Source organism: Nipponia nippon, unplaced genomic scaffold, assembly GCF_047370975.1.
Source record: "Nipponia nippon isolate SJK-2023a ecotype South Korea unplaced genomic scaffold, ASM4737097v1 scaffold_11, whole genome shotgun sequence".
Lineage (NCBI taxonomy): Eukaryota > Metazoa > Chordata > Aves > Pelecaniformes > Threskiornithidae > Nipponia > Nipponia nippon.
The window spans coordinates 8222511-8240103 of NW_028262302.1; the positions used below are offsets into that span (position 1 = coordinate 8222511).

Below are 17593 nucleotides of genomic sequence, written 5' to 3' on the forward strand. Positions count from 1 at the left end.
AGTAATATTCTTGCTTTCCAGCTTTACCATCCACAATCATTGATTAAACCCCACAAAACAGTGAAGGATTTCTGACTGCTCTAGCCCCTGATTTAGATCACTTAAATTATAATGTAAGTTAGTAGAAAATAAATTACAAGATATCAGGCTCAGCTAGAAGTAGTAGGTGTGCAACTCGGGCTGATCGTTACAAGTTACTGACGTGTTGTACCAAGTCGAGATCAATGACCGAAAACATTGCATCTCTGCGTTAGGGAAATACTTATGAAATGAGTCAAGCAGGTTTCTGAGCCGCATGTGTGCACACCTACAAACATGGATCTAGAGGGGAAAACAAGGAAACTTACAGTCATAAACAATTTATTCTGGTTTGAATGAATAAATGAAGGAGAGAGGGAGGTAGTGCAGTGCAAGGCGAGTCCTGGGGCTGGATGGCTCTTTTTCCAAAGCTCCTTATTGACTCCCTGAGTGATCTTGCATAAGTCACTTCACCGGTGGTGCCACAATGTGGCTGGGCATTTTTGCCATGCAAATTGATAGGCTACAAATTACCAGATAATGCTACCGCATTTATTTATTAATTTATGGGCTGCAAACTCTGGCTGCAGTCCTCACTCTCCGAGGATAAAGTGCAAATACACTTGTTTGGACTCAGCCTATTGTTGCAGGAGCATTAAAAAAAAGTATCTGTAAAGCAGTAAGGAGTTTTAATGAGCGCATTCGTGCCTGGTTCTCACTTTGCTCCTGTGCAGCCGCGGCGGCAGGACGAGCACTAGGACGGGGCGGCGCGGGGGGACGGTGTTAATTAAGCGCGTCCCTGTGGCATCGCAGGGGGCCGACTACCGGCTGCGGCCCCCCGCTCCCAGCCGCCCGCGTCCCGCCGGGCTCCTGCCCCCGCGGCTCCTCCGGCTCCGCGCCCGCGGAGGGCCGCCCCTGTACGGCAGAGCGGACCGCGGCGAGAGAGGAGGTGCCCGCGGCAGGGGGCCACGTCCCGTCTCCGCACGGGCGGGGCGGGCGCGTTTCTCCAGAAGCTGCTCGCCCCGTGGGCGCGGATGGGCGGGGGCGGATGCCGGGCACGGGTTCCCCCCGCCACGGCAGCGCTGGGAACTCCCGTGCGAACAGTTTTGGGGGTCCGGGGTGTTTCCCGCTGCTGCCGGCCGCTGCGCCTGCGCCGCCACCCACCGGCCCAGCGCCTCCTCGCCCCGGGGGCCGCGCGGGGCCGGGGCCGGGGCCGGGGCCGGGACGCCCACCGGCGAGGCCGGGGGCAGCCAGCGCGTGTGTAAGGCACCGGCGCATGAATGGCGGGGGCGGTGCCGCCCTCCGGCCCCGCCTCCCCCCGGAGCCAGCCAGTCCCTCTGCGGAGAGCTGCCGCCGCCCTCATTGGCTCGCCGGGGCCGGGACATTTGCATACGGCTCGGCTATTGGCGGAGCCGCTTCCCCGGCCGCCCCAGCGGCGCTTCACCTGCGCCGCCGAGTTGCCCGCACTTGGCGCGCCGGCCGCCAGCATCCCGCCCCCGGCTCCGCGCCGCTCCGCGCCCCGCGCCGCTCCGCTCCGCGCCGCGCCCCGCCGGACCCCCGCCGCCCGGCCCGCCGGCCTCTCCTCCGCGCTCGCCTGCCTGCCTGCCTGCCTGCCTGCCTGCCTGCCTGCCTGGGAAGACTTGGCGTTGCCCTGCCCGGCTGCGCAGGGTTAATCGGTTTGAGCCTTCTGTCGCCTGGATCCGGTGGAAGGAGGATAATAATCCAGATCTCTCTGTGTGTGTGTGTGCGCGTGTGCCTAGCAGTTCTGCATTGCAACACTTGCTAGTGGAGAAGCAACAGAAACCCCCTGGAATTGGGATAAAAAAAAAATCAAAAATTTACCTGGGGTCTCTGGCTTTTTTCTTCTTTTTCGTTTTCAATAGTCCCTCTCAGCTTAGTGAGAGACAGGGATCGCAGGCAGGGAAAAGTCCTCAAGGACCCGTGATCCTGGAGGAACCTGACAAGCGCAAGCTCCAGCACCCTCGCGCTGACATGTGCGGCTTTCCTGCGCTCTCCTGGAGGCTCGGTACGGCCGCGGGGCTCCTGGCACAGTAGATCCAGCCCTGGGAAACGGCGCGTCTTATGTGCGGTTACTAACCTTCCCCCTTCCCTCCCCTTCCCTCCCAGCACACGCTCTCTCGCACAGACACATACTGTCTCTTTGCCTCTTGAACACACACGCACGCCCTAGAGCCTCGGAAGCGACTCTCCTTTCTGCTAGCATGGGTCCCCTGGCATCATGAACCTTATCCTCTCTCCCTGGCTGGAATTCAGACAGCCCGTCTGTAGGTGCCCTGTGCCTTGACCATGCACCTGAGAATAGACCCCAGCATTTGCCCGGGACGCCGCCCCGCCTGGACCCTGTGGATGTGCTCCCTCTTTTGGGGATGTATCGTCAGCTCTGTGTGGAGTTCCTCTAACGTGGCTTCTTCTGCCTCCTCTTCCTCGTCTGTATCTCAGGCTCAGTATGAGCATCACTTCCACGGCAGCAAGCACCACTCTGTGCCTATCTCTATCTACCGCTCCCCTGTCTCCCTCCGAGGAGGACACGGTGGGTTCCCACTCTTGTTTCTTTCTAACCTTTTTCCAGAGCAGCTGGAGCAGCAGAGAGGGAGCAGGGACGACGGCTGTGACTCTGGGGGAGGGGGGTCCTCCCAGCCCCTCATATTTCCGCCGTTAGCTCTCCTCCCCATTAACCCTCCTTTCCTTCCCTGCCCCCTCCCCGAGCAGAGCCCAGGGCTGAGGACGGGACGCTTCCAGAGCCAACTTCCCCGGCCGGCGTGGTCCAGCAGGACGGAGGGTGGGGGCTGGCGGGGCCGGGGCGGGCTCGGGCCGCTCCGTGCCAGGCGGCAGCGCCGGGCACCTCGGGGCAGGCGGAGGGGCACCCGCTCCCCTCCCGCTGGGGCTGGGGTCCTCCCAGAGGGGATCGCTAACTCCCTGGCTCCCGGCCCTGGCGGAGTCGTAGCGGCTGACATGGTCCTTGCAGCAGCGCATCCTCCCTGCCCTGCCGGCCCCCGGGGCCTTCCCGGGTGCCCCGCTGCGGGAGGGCCGGCCGGGGGCTCGGGGGAGGCGCCGCTGCGGCTTCTCCCTGCCCTGCCTGCTCGCTCGTTCGCTCGCAGTCTTCCCTGGTGAAGTTGTCGGGTGGCGCGGGGAGTACAAAGGAAAAGGCGAGGTCTCCTTACCCCTGCTCCCGGCTCCCTGCTCGGTGCCTGGCAGTGGCTTCCTGGGAAAGCCGGGGCAGGAAATAATAGGGAGTGGGTTTCCGCTCCGGCGGCAGGGGAGAAGGGGAAGAGGGGGTCTGAGGGACGCCGGGGGTGGGGGGGGGGAGCGGGCGGACCCGCAGCATCCTGCCCCTGAAATGCTGAGCAATGCTCAGCAGCTGGACCAGCACTGCCTCTTGCTCAGCTCTCCTCAGTCTGCCCACCCTGAGAGGAGCTGGCCCAGGCCTGGCTGATGTGGGGGCTCCCCCTCATCTCCACCTTCACCTCTCTGTCCTGTGTCCTTGGCTTCTGCTTTCAGCCATATCAGCCGGGAGAAGCAGGCAGGCCAGGGCCTGGCCCTTTCCCTGCTGGGCCACAGGTCAGGGTCAGGTCTGGTCAAGGTGTGAATCCCGCAGCAGCTCTGCTCCGCCACCTTTTAGGTAAAGGTAGTGATAAACTGGAAAAGCAAGTAAAATCTCTGCTATTGTATCCAGCTCTGCCCTTCTCCTTCCAGCTTGCTTTTCCTTTAGCTATTCCTGTTGGAAACCCTTTGGGGCAGGGATTGGCTGATCCCTCATATCCCTCACTTTAGCACAATAGGGACTCTCTCATATAGTTCTTGAGTGTTGCTGCAAATAACAGGGCTCTTGCTGCTAATGATTAATAACCCATAACTGAGTTTCACATGGATGGTGCTTAACAGATGGTCTTGATGTCTGGCATGGTACTGGTTCCCTTCCCATGGGGGGGCCTGAATGTGTTTCTCTTGCTTTTTGGGGTGGATGTGAACTTTGGGGTAAAAGTGGGAGATTGATAGGCTGACAGAATGCTGACACTTGTGTCTGCAGAACTGGCTGCACACCTCCAGCTCGACCTGCTTCACCCAGCACCATTTCGGTCCCGAGTCCTCGCCTCTGCAGCGCGGTGCTGTTCTGCAGCGCCCAGGGCTCCCCCCTCCCGCACTGCCAGAGCGCCGGCAACCTGCCCTGCAGTGCTCCCAGCCACCCTCTTCCCATGCCCTCCAGCACCTCTGTCAAAGCACCTCCTGCTAGCACAGCCCTGCTCTGCTGGTGCTCAGTTGTGACCCTCAGCATCTGCCTCCTGGCTTTGTTCCTGCACCCATTCTCTCTCCAATGCGCTTCAGCTCAGACCTACAATACTGAGCTCCTTCCACAACTCTGCCAGTGTATTTATAGCCTTAATTGGAGGTCCATCCCTCACTGTGCCGTTTGAACCCTTCAGACTGCTCTGCTGGTCATCCGAGCGCTTATCCGTGACACTCCAGGTTTCAATATCCCTGTAACTCTGACACAGCCCTGCCAGCACATCCTCCTAGCGCCTACTGCAGCCATGTCATGCGGCATTTCAACCAACTGTCCCAGGGCTCTCCCCTCCCTTCCCCTCTCCTTCCAAGCAGTCCTCTCCCTCATTTTTGACACTGGTTCTTCTTCTTCTGGTCCTGCACAGACATCTTTCTGTAGCTGAGTGCTCCTATGGTGGAAGGGGATAGCAAAGTCTGGCTCATAGGTTGCTTGTGAGGAAATGAGAGAAGGATGTCGCAAAATGTGATAGTGGTTAGCCTTGATGTAAAAGGCAGGCAGTAGTCTGCGGGAGAGTCCACAGCCTGTTTCCTGGTCAAGAAATGATAGTTCTTTTCTCCTTGATGACTTTTCCATCTGCCCTGAAAGCTCAGCAAAGCCTCATTTAAGAGCCCTGAGCATAAGCTGTTATCAACTTAAGTGAGAGACAGGCATTTTTTCTGTGTCCTCATTGCAGTAAGGAATCAAGGGAAATGGAGAGCTCAGGGATCTCAGGCTGGTACATAAACTAGCCTGAGATTTTTTTTTTTTTCCTTTCCTAATCGTGCCATGTAGCAAAGCTGGCATGGAAACCCCCTTTGGTCATGAGTAAGGGAGGGGGGAGAGAGAGAGAGGAAAAAGAGACTGCAGACAGCTGGTCTTGTAAACACACGCGTGGTTTATTTTTGTGTTTTCTTTCACTATTGCACGACAGAGGCCCTTGGAATTTGGATCCATGACAGTGTTGAGGAGTCAGATCCCAAGGAGGCCATGCACTCCCTATGTTTCCTGGGATTATTTTTTTTTTTTTTGGCTAGAGGGAAATAAAAAATTCATTCTGACTCCTGCCCTACTTGGTGGCTACATTCATGCTGGTTTCGGAAGGAATCAGGTCAGGATCCTGGCCACCCTGTTGTGTTGCCTCCCAGTCCCGCAGTGCTGACCACCAGGGCTCATTCTTGTATTTAACTGTATTTTCCTTTTTTCTTCTACACCCCAGTGAATTTCAGTCTGTTTGAAGAAGCAGATTAGTATCTAGTACAGAGGAAAGGTAAATGTCTTGCAAGCAGTGAATGCTTGTCTGGAATCTGTGTTTAGCGCTCCTTTAAAAATCAGCGGAAAACCTTCTTGTGGCTTAACTTGAACAGGACCGGGCCAAGATCTGGCAGTTGTTACCATGCTGGTGTTATGAGTTAATTCTGAAAACACTGAGTTGATGCTTTCCAGTAGTTGAGCTGCAACCTGCAAATGTAAAACTTGGCACAGTGCATCTTCTCAAGGAGAAAGTCTTTGTAACAGGTTTACCTCCCTGTCAGCAGGGGAGTGAGCCTGGCCAGGCAGGGGACTTCAGCAAGGCAGAGGAAATATTTTTTTCTACGTGAGGACCTTCCTAGACTGGCAGAATCTTTCTCTCTGAAAAATAGGAAAGGAAAATCACAATTCCTCCTTGTTTCACTAAGGGTTTGTCGGATAGAGGGAGGAAGAAAATCCAACTGTGGAACAAAGTTGGGTCTGTGTTTATTGAAAGTCCACATGTGGTGAATCCTCCTGCCTTCCCTTAGCTATTTAGCACCCTGCTGGGTCAGCTGCTTTACCAAAGCCTGCAGCAGTGGCTTCACAGCCCCTCTTTCCACATCCTCATGCCTCAGCTGATGAATAATGCATGCCTCCGATTGACAGATAAAATGAAGAGATTTGTGCGTGTTTTGTCTTAGTGATGAATTAATTAATTTGGTTGCTCCTTTTCTCCTCCACCTGTTTTTTCTCCAGTCCTCCTTAATGGATGGGGAACAGAGGTGCACAGAGGCAATGTGTGATGTCTCATGCGGATTGCCCCAGCCTTCAGAGTACTGATGTGCAGGGGCAGCTATGGGAGCAATGGTGGGTGTGGGGGCATTTCTCTTTTGGTTTTCACTTTGTGGAGACTAGGCTTCCTCAGGCTGTTGCACAAGTCACAGCAAAAAGTGAAGGCTTGTCATGAGGACTGGCAGTGAGCAGTCACCAGATCTTGTAAGTGTAACTCTCAGGCCTTAGTCCATTCTTAGAAGTTCTGTCATTTATACAAAGCATTTCCATCTCTTATGCCTTTTTTACAATTAGCAAATGAGAATGAACGCTTGGACAAATCAAGAGAGCATTTGCATAAAATAGGCAGGTATTCTGCAAACCAGTGTTAAAGCTTGGCCCACACAGCTGTAACAGTGTACCCTCTGTATAATATATATGTCTTACTCCTTGCTGCTCCTCCAGTGTGACCTGTTCTTCGTCTCAAGTGCCTTTGTTACTGCAATCCTGACTTTTCTATAAAATAGGAAACTGATTCCCAGTCCTTGGCACTGCCAGTTCCCCAGTACCAAGCAGGACCTTCCCTGTTCCTCCATCATCAGATTACTTTAAGTAAGGGTTGGTAGCTTTAACAAAAGGGAAAAAATCATTCTATACAGAGCAGTCAGTGATCCAGTAAAATTAAGTTCATTGAGAGCTGAAATTAGGGTTGCAGTTAAGTTCTGCAAAGGTGAAAAGCTAGAAGTCTGTCTACTTTCTGTGGCTTGCCTCTAGTCTCCTATCAACAATGAAGCCTAATTTTTTGGCAAAGACTAGTGATTCTGTATGCCTGAATGTTTACATTCCTTTCCTCAGAGACATTAACAATGACTAATATTTTTAAAGAAAGGTGAAGTCTGCTTAAATTGTCTCAAGCTGGCTATGCAGCAATCTAAGCGTCCAAACTCACTAGTCCCTTGTAGTCTTGTTTAAGGGATATTAGGAAAAATTTCTTTACTGAAAGTGTAGTCAGGCACTGGAACAGGCTGCCCAGGGAAGTGGTTGAATCCCTGTCCCTGGAGGTATTTAAAAGACGGGTAGACGTGGTGCTTAGGGACATGGTTTAGGGGTTGACTTGGCAGTGATAGGTTAACAGTTGGGCTTGATGATCTTAAAGGTCTTTTTCAACCTTAACAATTCTATGATTCTACAGCTGAGCTTTGCCCCCCTGTGCTGAGTCTCTGTAGCTGTTTTGAGAAAACACAGCATTTGGTAGTTGAACACAGGAAAATCTGGTATATGCAAAGGCTGTTTACTCAAAATGAGGTCACTATTTGACTTACTCTTTGCATACTTTTGTATGAAACAGTTTCTGATCAGATGCTTTGACTTCTCATTCTGTGCACAGTATTAACTATTTCCAACTTGGAATACCTTGCATTGATCTGCAAAATTGAAGCTTAAGTCTGTTCACCTGGTACTTGATCCTGGGAGATCCCAGTGATCTTATGAGATCTGGAACATGAGAAACCTAATGTTATTGTTGAACCCTGTCATTCTGATTTAATATATGTCTCTGTGCTCTTTGAAACATTGCTTAGACCTATGCTGCTGAAGGTACAGTCTCTTAAGATATCCGTTTAAGAAAAAAGCCCTCTTCTGATAGCTACTTTGTGCTTGCTCAATATCTCATGGGACATTTTGCAAAAGTGGGAATGTTAGTCCTGAGTCAGAATTAGATCAGGGCTTTCTTCCTCTTTATATTTCCTTTGCAATTTAGACTGGAGAGAGCTTTTTTCTTCTCTTTATCATTTCTGCTTTTGCGTAATATAGCCCTGACTTGTCAAGCAACTGCCACATTCTACTGCAGAGGTGACTGCATTTCAAAGACAGATGAAGGATCCTGCTGTATGCTTTGTATAGGCATTGAAGTTGTAAAGAATACTGGGTTATGTGACACAAGCTACTGTCAGAATTCTGTGGAATAAGAATGGTACTTTTTATAATATTTCCACATTTAAAAAATGGAAGAGTTTTTTCTTAAAAATGCTGCCTAGTTTTCCTTACTATGTTTTTTGGGTTTTTTTCTTTCTCTTCTTTTGCCATGGCATGAAAATACATGCTTGAACAATGTTACGATAGGTTATTATATACCGTGCTGTTGGAAGCTCCAGATTCCTTACAGAGGTCTCACTATAAGCAGGGAAAAGTACCTAGGTCATCTAAGGTGGGAATACCGACAAGAACAGGATAGTCTCCAGCTGGCAGCAGGGAAGTTCCATGATTTGCTGTACAGAAGGTAACAAAATAAAGAACTGGAGCCTCTAAGTGCAAGGAACAGAGGTTTTGTCTGGGAAGTACATAGGATGAGCATTCTTATTTTCTCCATTTCCACATGCTGTGCCTTAAGAAGATCGTCTCTCTGTGTAGTTGCCCAGGATGACAGTCCTGTGCTGGTTGCCAGATATTTTTTGGTTTTGCATTTCTGTTGTTCTGGTGGGCTTTGATAACTATGAAAGGTCACTTGCACTAGAGAGAAAAAAGGTGGTTTTCATGTCTTCTGTGTAACTTCTGCACACAAGACAGCACACTGTTGACAAGTGGCTCCGATTTGTTGTATGACCTTGGTGAAACATTTCCTTTCTTTCTGACTTGTTTTCTTAATCTGTGAATGAAGAGAAGACCATTTATCTCCTAGGTGAGGTGAGCAGTCCTGGTGCACCTGTGTGCTTTGAGATCCCTGGCAGGGAGCCACAGAAGTGTATGAAATCCTAGTAGTCTTTTTGGGCTTTAGATGTCAGATCAACTTAAAAGAGGAGCTTGCTTCAATCTCTCCTTGAAGGACAAGCAAGACACCTTCAAATTCTGGACATAGATCCCAATAGCGTTTTCCCTCATGGGTTTAAAGCCTGGACAGGCTCTAGTACCAAATGCCAGCATCGGTGTTTCTGAAGGAGCAGGAGAGCATTTTGGCCAGAGTGTTGGCTGTGCCAAACTCGAGGCAGCCGCCGGAGCCAGGGGCCTGTGATTCACCACAGCTCCCTCGCCGCTCTGGCAAATTACTTCTCTTGTGCTCTGTGTGTGTGTGTTGGTTTTGCACATTAAAACATAACTACTTATACCCCTGAGTGACTTTCCCCCAAACTATGAATTTAAAGACCTTCCGACACTGTCTTTTAGAATTTGAATATAATTATATGCTTTGGGTGTAAATTGTGGTTTTTGCTACATAAGAAACTAATGGAAATGATCTGCCTGTTCCTGTAGTTTACAGATTATATGCTTTAGATCTGGGGATGTATATTTAGGCTGCTTTTCTGTATGGTGTATTAAAATGAAAATGAAGTTGGTGTGAGCTATAGTGGTTGCTAAGCATGAATAGCAGGCTGATAAAGGACATGACTAAATTGATCCAGTGCTGAGGTTTACTTTATCATCTCTTAGTTTTGCACCTTTCATCTCTTTGCATTCTTGATGATGGAGAACAGGAGAGTGGAAAGTATTTCACAGTCTATAGAGGGCCTTGTGCCTGCAGAAGCTCAAGGGACAGGGTGAATGAATCAGAAAGACGGAAGATGTTGCTAAAAAAAGACCCTTTGCTTATTCTGTGAATACCACATGGTAAAGAATCAGGGAAGACTTTGTTTTCTAGAGGGCTCAGGAAAAGAGTACTATCAGGCTGACTTGCCTGTTTAGTCAACAGGCCAGGCCCCATTGAATAACTGCAGCGTAAATCCACCTCCATGCTAGCCTTGGAACACGGTTTTGAATTTAGAACAAATTAAGCATATCTACATTAAGCAGATCAAATTATTGGAAGGGGAGAGGAGGTGAAGTTTCTTTTTTTTTTTCAATAGTTTGATCTTTAACATCATGCTGGATGACAACAACTGATTGTCTGGACACGTTTGGTGAACCCTTTGGTTCCTTGCCCATCTGCTGTGCTGCCCAGCAAGGGTTTTCATGACTCCCTGTCGCGGTTGGATCCTGAAGTTAAAGCAGCCTGCTGCTCCTTCTCCAGCTGGTTTGCTTAATGACCCCAGCCAGTGGAGATCTTACAGGGATGATGTCTGGAAATGTTTCTATCTAACTGGTTCTGCAGGTTTTTGCTGTTTCAGCTACCAGATGTTTCAGTGCACGAATGTTCTCCACCACTGGTGAAGGCTCCAAACCACAGCATGAGGGCAAAAGAGCAGAATACGGAAATTTCCCAAATAGCTTTGGGAAGGCAGTTACAGGGTGGTTAGGGGAGAGAACACACAGTAGATAACTGAGTATCAAGCACACTGGTCATTAACAGTGTTTTTCCTTCTCTCACCTATGCAGCATACATAAACATGGCTTTAGAGAAGCCAAGTCTACCAGTGTTTGCTTTATTAAAATTTAAAACTTTCAGCACTGCTCATTTTGTCAAGCAGGAAAACTGGCTTCTTAAGCATGTACGTGTGCTAGCAAATGTTGCAAGATGGTTTGAGATCTGCCTGCCTTCTGCAGGGCAAGTGAACATGTTTGACTAAAACAAAAATTGACGTGAAATTGTTAAAGAAATACAAGTGTTTTCAAGGAAAATAATAATAAAAAAAAAAGGCCTGATTTATTTTGATTCAGTTATGACGCTGCCTGGACTACACATAGAAAATGGGTTCTGCCAAGGTCTCCACTGCTGTCTGCTCTGCAAAGATTCTCACTGTCTGGTCGAACACTCAGGAATCCCTATGTTTATTGGATTAAAACCTCTGAGTTTCTTGTACTTCATCTTTTGTAACTTCCCTGAGTTATGGTGATCATCTGAGACAGTTTCACTCCAAAGACTACTGGAGCTTGTAGTTATATAGACACATTTTCTGACCTACAAGCGCTGTGTGTCTTTTAGTATCTGGTGAGGTGAAAGTGGAAACAGTAGGTAAAAACCTGACATTTTTCTCTTTCCTTTGCTTGTTCTTCTTGATTTACTTGTCAAATGGTAGCCCATCTTAGCTTTTCTCACATTCTGATTATGCTACTGATAATTATGGTGTCCTGGGCTTACAGAGGATTTTGTCATTCACTGATGTCCACTGAGTGCAGTGTTTAGGAATGCTGGTGGCCTGGACAGAACCTAGAGAAATCTTAAGTTTATGCGGCCTACATCTAGTCATCTGCTTCCATAACCTCTCTGTAGGATTGCAGGAGGACCCCTGCTTCCCCAGTATCATATTTTCTTTGCAGTTAAGTAACGAATGCCAAAGCTGTTCCAAGCTTCCCTGATCTTGCTCCCCTTTCTGCAGTCTAGTGTATTTCCATCAGTGTAGGTTTGCAAGATACTGATGGCTTTGAATGCCTTTTCACTTTCTGTTATCTCGCCACGGAGTCTGTTCTCCTTCCTGTGCCCTCATGCATTCAGAGGCAGTTCATTAGAGGCAAGGAAAAGGCAAAGAAATTAATTTTCCTTGAGAAATGTATTCAGCACCTTATAGAGGCTTGAAGAAGAGAAACAGAGCAGAGAGTTCTTACTATCTTCTTTTCAAACTTTTTTTTTTTATGGAGAATCTGGAGAAAAAACATCTGTGCCCTGCAAGCATCCCTTCACCTGGTGACCTGCTTTTCTGACACGAGGCACTACAGGCAGGCCAGGCTTGCAGTAGCCTGGAACAGAGTAAGGTGATGAGTGCCTGTCCTCCAGAACTGATGTGTATTGGCTATGTCTTGTAACCGAAGATCAGGGTGGCAAATTCTGCTTAGATGAATGCTAGTAGTGTATACCAGTAGTGTATATTTAAGCTTATTTTGTTTCAGGTAATTGTTATTCCAGACAGGTTGGTTTCTACTTAACAAGCCATAGACTCAGCCTACTTTTTCGGGCCCAGTCATTAGGAAAATATACACTGGCAAAATGAGCAGCCTCCCCTACTGGACTAATTAATATTTGATAGCTGATTTACAGAAATGGTGAAAACCTGAGCCTTTTGTGGATTCCTTGGTGAGAACTTTTGCCATTGATGTCAGTGAAGCCATATCCCACTTGGCAATGGGCAATGCTGAAGAGGTTTTTCCTCAGTAGCAGCACTGAGAAGAACTGAGGACAAGAACCCCCAAATGTTTTCCCTAGCTCTGCCACTGGCTTACCTTGACATACTGGATGGTGAATTTTAGGGGCACGTCATACATTGCTAGGCGTTTCAGTTTTCCCATGCCGTAGTGCAGAAATGTGATAAGTATTTAAAATCTCTTTAGGTCCTGACAGAATCCATCTGAAAGTAAAAACACTATATTGTTATTGTTCTCTCCCAACATACCGGAAAGATATTTTTGAACTTTAGACAGAATATTTGGTCCTTTGAATTTAGGGACCATCACAGCGCTATGGCTCCTGGTACTGTCTTTGGATGAAGTCCTGGGAATTCATCCCTGTAATGCTCTGAGAAGGATTGGTGCCTTTTTATGAATCCAGTTCTGCAAAGAAATATTGATTCTCATCCCAAGAATACAGTGTCAGAAAAATGGGGAATGCCTGGGCTGCATCGTTAAATGAAGTGTTTTGTTTCAGTCATTTCTTTCTGAGAGCGAGTGATTCTCTGCTGCTGGTGACGGTTTCATTTACTGCTTGAAGGAGCATTACGGACATGTATTTCTCTTTGCTGGTTCCAGAAATGTGGGGGGATTTTTTGCACGAGCAACCCAAAGAGCAGACCACATCACCCCAGCCTCTACTTTCAGTGTCCCTGTTCACTGTCTTCTGCTTCTGTCACAAGTTAGATCTTGTCTGCAACTGTTCAATCAATTCATTTTATCAAAAATTGTGAACAAAATTATCGAGGTGATTTCAGCTAGCGAGGGGAGGGAGAGAAGAGGAGGAAGATGGAAATTAAGCTGAAGTGTAAATCAGTCAAGGGTACAATTCCCATTCTTTCTTTCTCTTTGATCAGAAGTAAAGGAGGCAAGTATTATCAGAAGAACCATTAAAGATCTAAGTAGTTCTCAATAAAAGACATGGACAATTTGAAGCTGGAGGAAAAAATACCCTAAAGACACAGGAAAGGAAGGAGCAGTATCAGAGCTCAGCAGCAGGGTTGCCCTGTTGGCTCCTCTTGATCTGAGCTGAGGAGGTTCATGGTGCTCTGCAGAAGGCTGTAGCGTCTGCAACTTGCCCACCAGAGCCCTGTGCTGCTTAAGTTCAATTTACAGTGGTCTTTTAGCCACACATGTTTTTGACCTTGGACCTAGACTTCAAAGTATTCCATATGTTTTTACAAATCCAGTTACTGTGATGATTGAAATACCCATTTAGCTTATTTTTGTACCATTGCCTGTGTTCTTGGAAGTCTTATTACCGATATCTAGAACAAGACATTAATACATTTAGCTTATTACCTACTGGTCTAAAGAGTCAAGGCACTTTTAAAAAAAATTATTTTCTATGGAGGGAGAAGGGGTGGATTCTGCTGCTGCTCAGCATGGGAAGAGCTATGCAATGCTTTATTGGTATTTCTAAGAAGGTCACTGGGACAGGCCCAGGTAAAGGCTGGGCTGTACTGCAGTCTGCAGTGGTGCCTCGGGGTGTGTGCTTGCCTTGCCTGTGCTCCCCTGTTACACAACAGGAGACAAAGAGGAGCAGTTTGTTCAAATGCAGTGTCTGAATAGTGGGCATTTTTGTTGGGGCACCCCTGTGTGTGTATGTGGGGATACGTGTAGTATTTCTCCTCAGAGAAGCTTTCTTCTCTTCAGAAGCAGTATCTGTTTTTTACGTTTCTGCTGCAGTTTAGGATTATGCGTAATTCAGGTCCATAGGGAAGCTGAGTACAGATTCAAGAAAGGGCTAGGGGCTGCGTGTGAAGACTACTTCCCTCTGAATACTGAGTAAAGACAAAGCAGTCCTATCTGCAGGAGCTCTTTGTTTCTTCTTTTATCCAGTTTCACAGCCTGAGCGACCATCCTATAGCAACCCTTTTCTATAACCTTTCTGGATTCCTGGATTCAAGGGCACCTTCTCGAGAGGCTGATTCAGTCCCTGGCCTTCATGTAGCTGAACTCGACTGTGTTTACAAAAGTCCTAGTTAGTCAAGATGTTTAAAATATGGCAACAGAGTCCCTGATGTGATATGACAATGCAATGTCATCATTTTATGGTGCAATGCTGTTTCTAATTATTTATAAAATAAATTATTTATAAATAAAATAATTAGAAAATTAAATAATTATTATTACTTATATGATCCTCAAACAAAAAAAAAACAAAAATGCGGTGGATAGGTCTTGTAAAAGACGAGATTTCTGTTATCTTTGTTGTTTACACCATCCTTGCTCTGCATGTGTCAGAATGAAATCACAGAAAAACAGTGCAGTCATTTGAAAAGAATTTGTAGGAAGATTTTAGGATCCTGCCATGCAAACCTAGGTTCTATAAATTCACGGACAAGACTGTACTATTAGAAAATCATTTGGAGTCTTATTGTCTACAGTCTTGTAGGCTACAGTCTTACAGTAGCAAAGATTCAGGAACTAAAAAAGATTTTTGGTTCAAATTACAGTTGAGTCATGGATTCTGTTGGCAATCTCTGAGGACAAGGCTTGGAAAATGTATGAGTGAATGTAGAAATTCACTGATAAAGAAATCCTGCATTAGAGTTGAGGTAAGCAAGGGACTAAACTGTCCCAGAATGCTGAGCTGCAGATAAACTCACAGTACAATCAATGATATGTCAGCACCAATTTTGGTTAGATGTTGATACACAATTAGAAGAGACATATCCAACCTGAAGGAAGAAATTAATCACAGAAGATGATAAGAATTTCCATGCGTATTGGTCTGTCTGGTCTGGTACTCTGTCTCTGGCCGTGGCCAGTGCCAGATGCTACAGATGGATGCAAATAACCTCTTTGATATGTTTAATTGTGTATCCCAAGGGAGGGTTGTGTTTTTTTTCCTTGACCTCACAAATGGTCATCACCTTATGCTGTAAAGAACTGAGAAGGAGACTCATTGCAGTTTTATGCTAATTATAATAATTTCACATGCCATTTTTTATTAATGAGTCTGTTTCTTATGCTAACTTTTTGTTTAGCTATTTTTATATTGCTATCTCAAAGCATTTTATGTAGCTTCTTAGAGCATCATAGCACTGATAGAGGGCAAGCAACCAGTTTCTGTATTTCTTGTTCTAAGATGAGAAAATGGGACATTGAGAGGGAAAGCAGTTTGCTGAGTCAGAAACTGTCGCCACATTTAAACAACCTGAGTTATGCTGAAGTCACTGGGTTTATTGCTTTCTGTCACTTCACTCCAGGCCATCAGGGTGCCTAATTAATAGGCTTTGGAGGTTAATAGAGTTTAGGCTATCTGAATGCAGCTGTGCACAAAGTCAAACCTGACAGTACAACCTAGCACTGGTGATGTCCGGTCCACGGCACCTTTCACATTGCTTTTACTTGGTGGCATGGCTATGTTTCTGTCTAGGATTTCCTCACAGAAATATGCACACAGGGGAAGGAGGCACATGCATAGATAGCCTGACACTACCAAGAAGCGTGGACCGTCATGATTAATCCGTTCATGTACCTTGAGTCTAATGTGTCTCAAATACTTATGATTTACTGTTTATGGGCAGATTGTTGGTATGGTGCATGTGCATTGGGTCTTCCTGGAATATTTAGCTCACTGCACATGCATTATAGCATTGACCTGTGCATAAGCACTGGAAAACTGGATGTTCAGAAATGCCAAACACATGTATGCAAGCCTCCAGCTTCCTCAGATGGAATTTCCAGATAGAATAAGACATATTTGGGGAAATATGTACATATGGCAGCCGTACCTCTTTTTCTTCTTAATAGTGACCCGCATCAGGGACTTCTGAGGACTTCAAATATGATGTGTGTGTGAGAGAGAGAGAGACTATGCATTGCTTTGCAGAAAAGCTGGATTTGTGTGCATTTGCATGTAGTAAAAACAACCTCAGCCATGCTAAATGCTGCCAGAAATGTTTTCCCTTCTGCCTCTAAGCTGCATAGCTATTAAGCCTGTTGTGTCCACTTTTAAACAGTAGCTGCCACGTACTCACAGTGTTTCGGTTACAGTTTATGGTGCATAGATTTAAGTCCTTTCTATTCAGTGTTTTCATCTAAACTAATGTAAGCCTCCCAAAGAGCAGCTTTCAGATAAGAATATCCCACAGGGAAAGAGGCAGAATAGTCTACGCAAGGAATATGGAAGCAACAACTTCTGGATATGCGTTCTGTTTTGACCCTGCCTTCTGCTATAGCTCTAGACAAATCAGAACTTCACCTCTGCATGCTCTAAACTCCCAGGTGGTAACGGGAAGTTGAAATACTTGCTTATTTCCTAGAGGCTTGGGAGGCATAAGCAGGCCGATCATACTTTCACCATTACAAACCAGAAGACATTTGGCGTCAAGACAGAGTCTGTTGTGCTGGCACTGTGCTCCCAGCTGGCTAGAGGTCATGTCAGTTCCCTTGCTGACACAGTCTGTACCTGCGTATCTAAAGAAGTAGTTCTGACCTGCGGATCCCAGTTTCAGCCTTAGCTGTGGTAGTGTGCATAGCATTCATGTATGTTGTGCCAACCCCGGATGAAAATTTTTATTGATCTCTTGCATTTGTCTAGCAGTTGGCAGACTCAGCAGCAGAAAAGGGGTGCCAGGGAACTTACGGCCTGGGCAGAAAGGACTTCCCTCTGTTGTTGTAACCTATGATGTGAGTAGAGTAGGGTACAGAGAATGAATAGCTGTCCCATGTAGTTTATTCAAGATTTCCTTTCTTCCATATGTGATATGGGACAAAACCCCAAAATGTTGAGCTGGCTATTCCAAGGAATTCAAAAGAGTATCATTCCAAGTATCTTCTTTCAACAGCTACTGCTCAAGGGAGGTAGATCATATCTTTACGTGAAACATCCAAGCAGCTGATGCAAAATAGCAATAATACAACCCTTTCTCTGTGCATAAACACAACTATTGTATACACTTGCTTATGACTTAACACCATATGCAGGACCTTAAACAGAAAACCATTAAACTTTTATAGGAAAAAATAACATAATTAAAAAATGTTTTCCCAAAACTTATTCTTTCCCTAAAATGCCTGTAGCCCTCAGACTACTTCTGCAGCAACCTTGCTGAATTCATCACCAGAAACAAACTTCTTTCAAAGAAACCAAGCCACAGATTGCCTGGTTTCTATAGTCACCATAGTAAAAAGTCACTCACAATAAAACCATCCAAATCCTTGGATTTAATACATGCGTGGTCCAGAATATGGGCCAATGGTGCAAAGTCATCCAGTGCTGCAAAGGCTCTCGTGAATCCGAAGCTGGTGAGA

The 17593-nt window shown here is 46.8% G+C and overlaps 1 protein-coding gene across 13 annotated transcripts in view; it reads left to right on the forward strand.

Moving 5' to 3' along the window:
* The window catches only part of NRXN3 (neurexin 3), a 1031986-nt gene that overhangs the window by 647823 nt on the left and 366570 nt on the right, over positions 1-17593 (forward strand). The window contains exon 1 of one of the 13 annotated variants that reach the window (XM_087747435.1): positions 1650-2569. The exons of 10 other annotated variants lie outside the window; for them this stretch is intronic. In XM_087747435.1, coding sequence (XP_087603561.1) covers positions 2326-2569 — 244 coding nt within the window. In that variant the 5' untranslated portion in view covers positions 1650-2325. Of the gene's footprint in view, positions 1-1649; positions 2570-17593 lie in introns of those variants that run through there. 2 more of the 13 variants (XM_087747433.1, XM_087747434.1) reach the window with 2 other exon arrangements.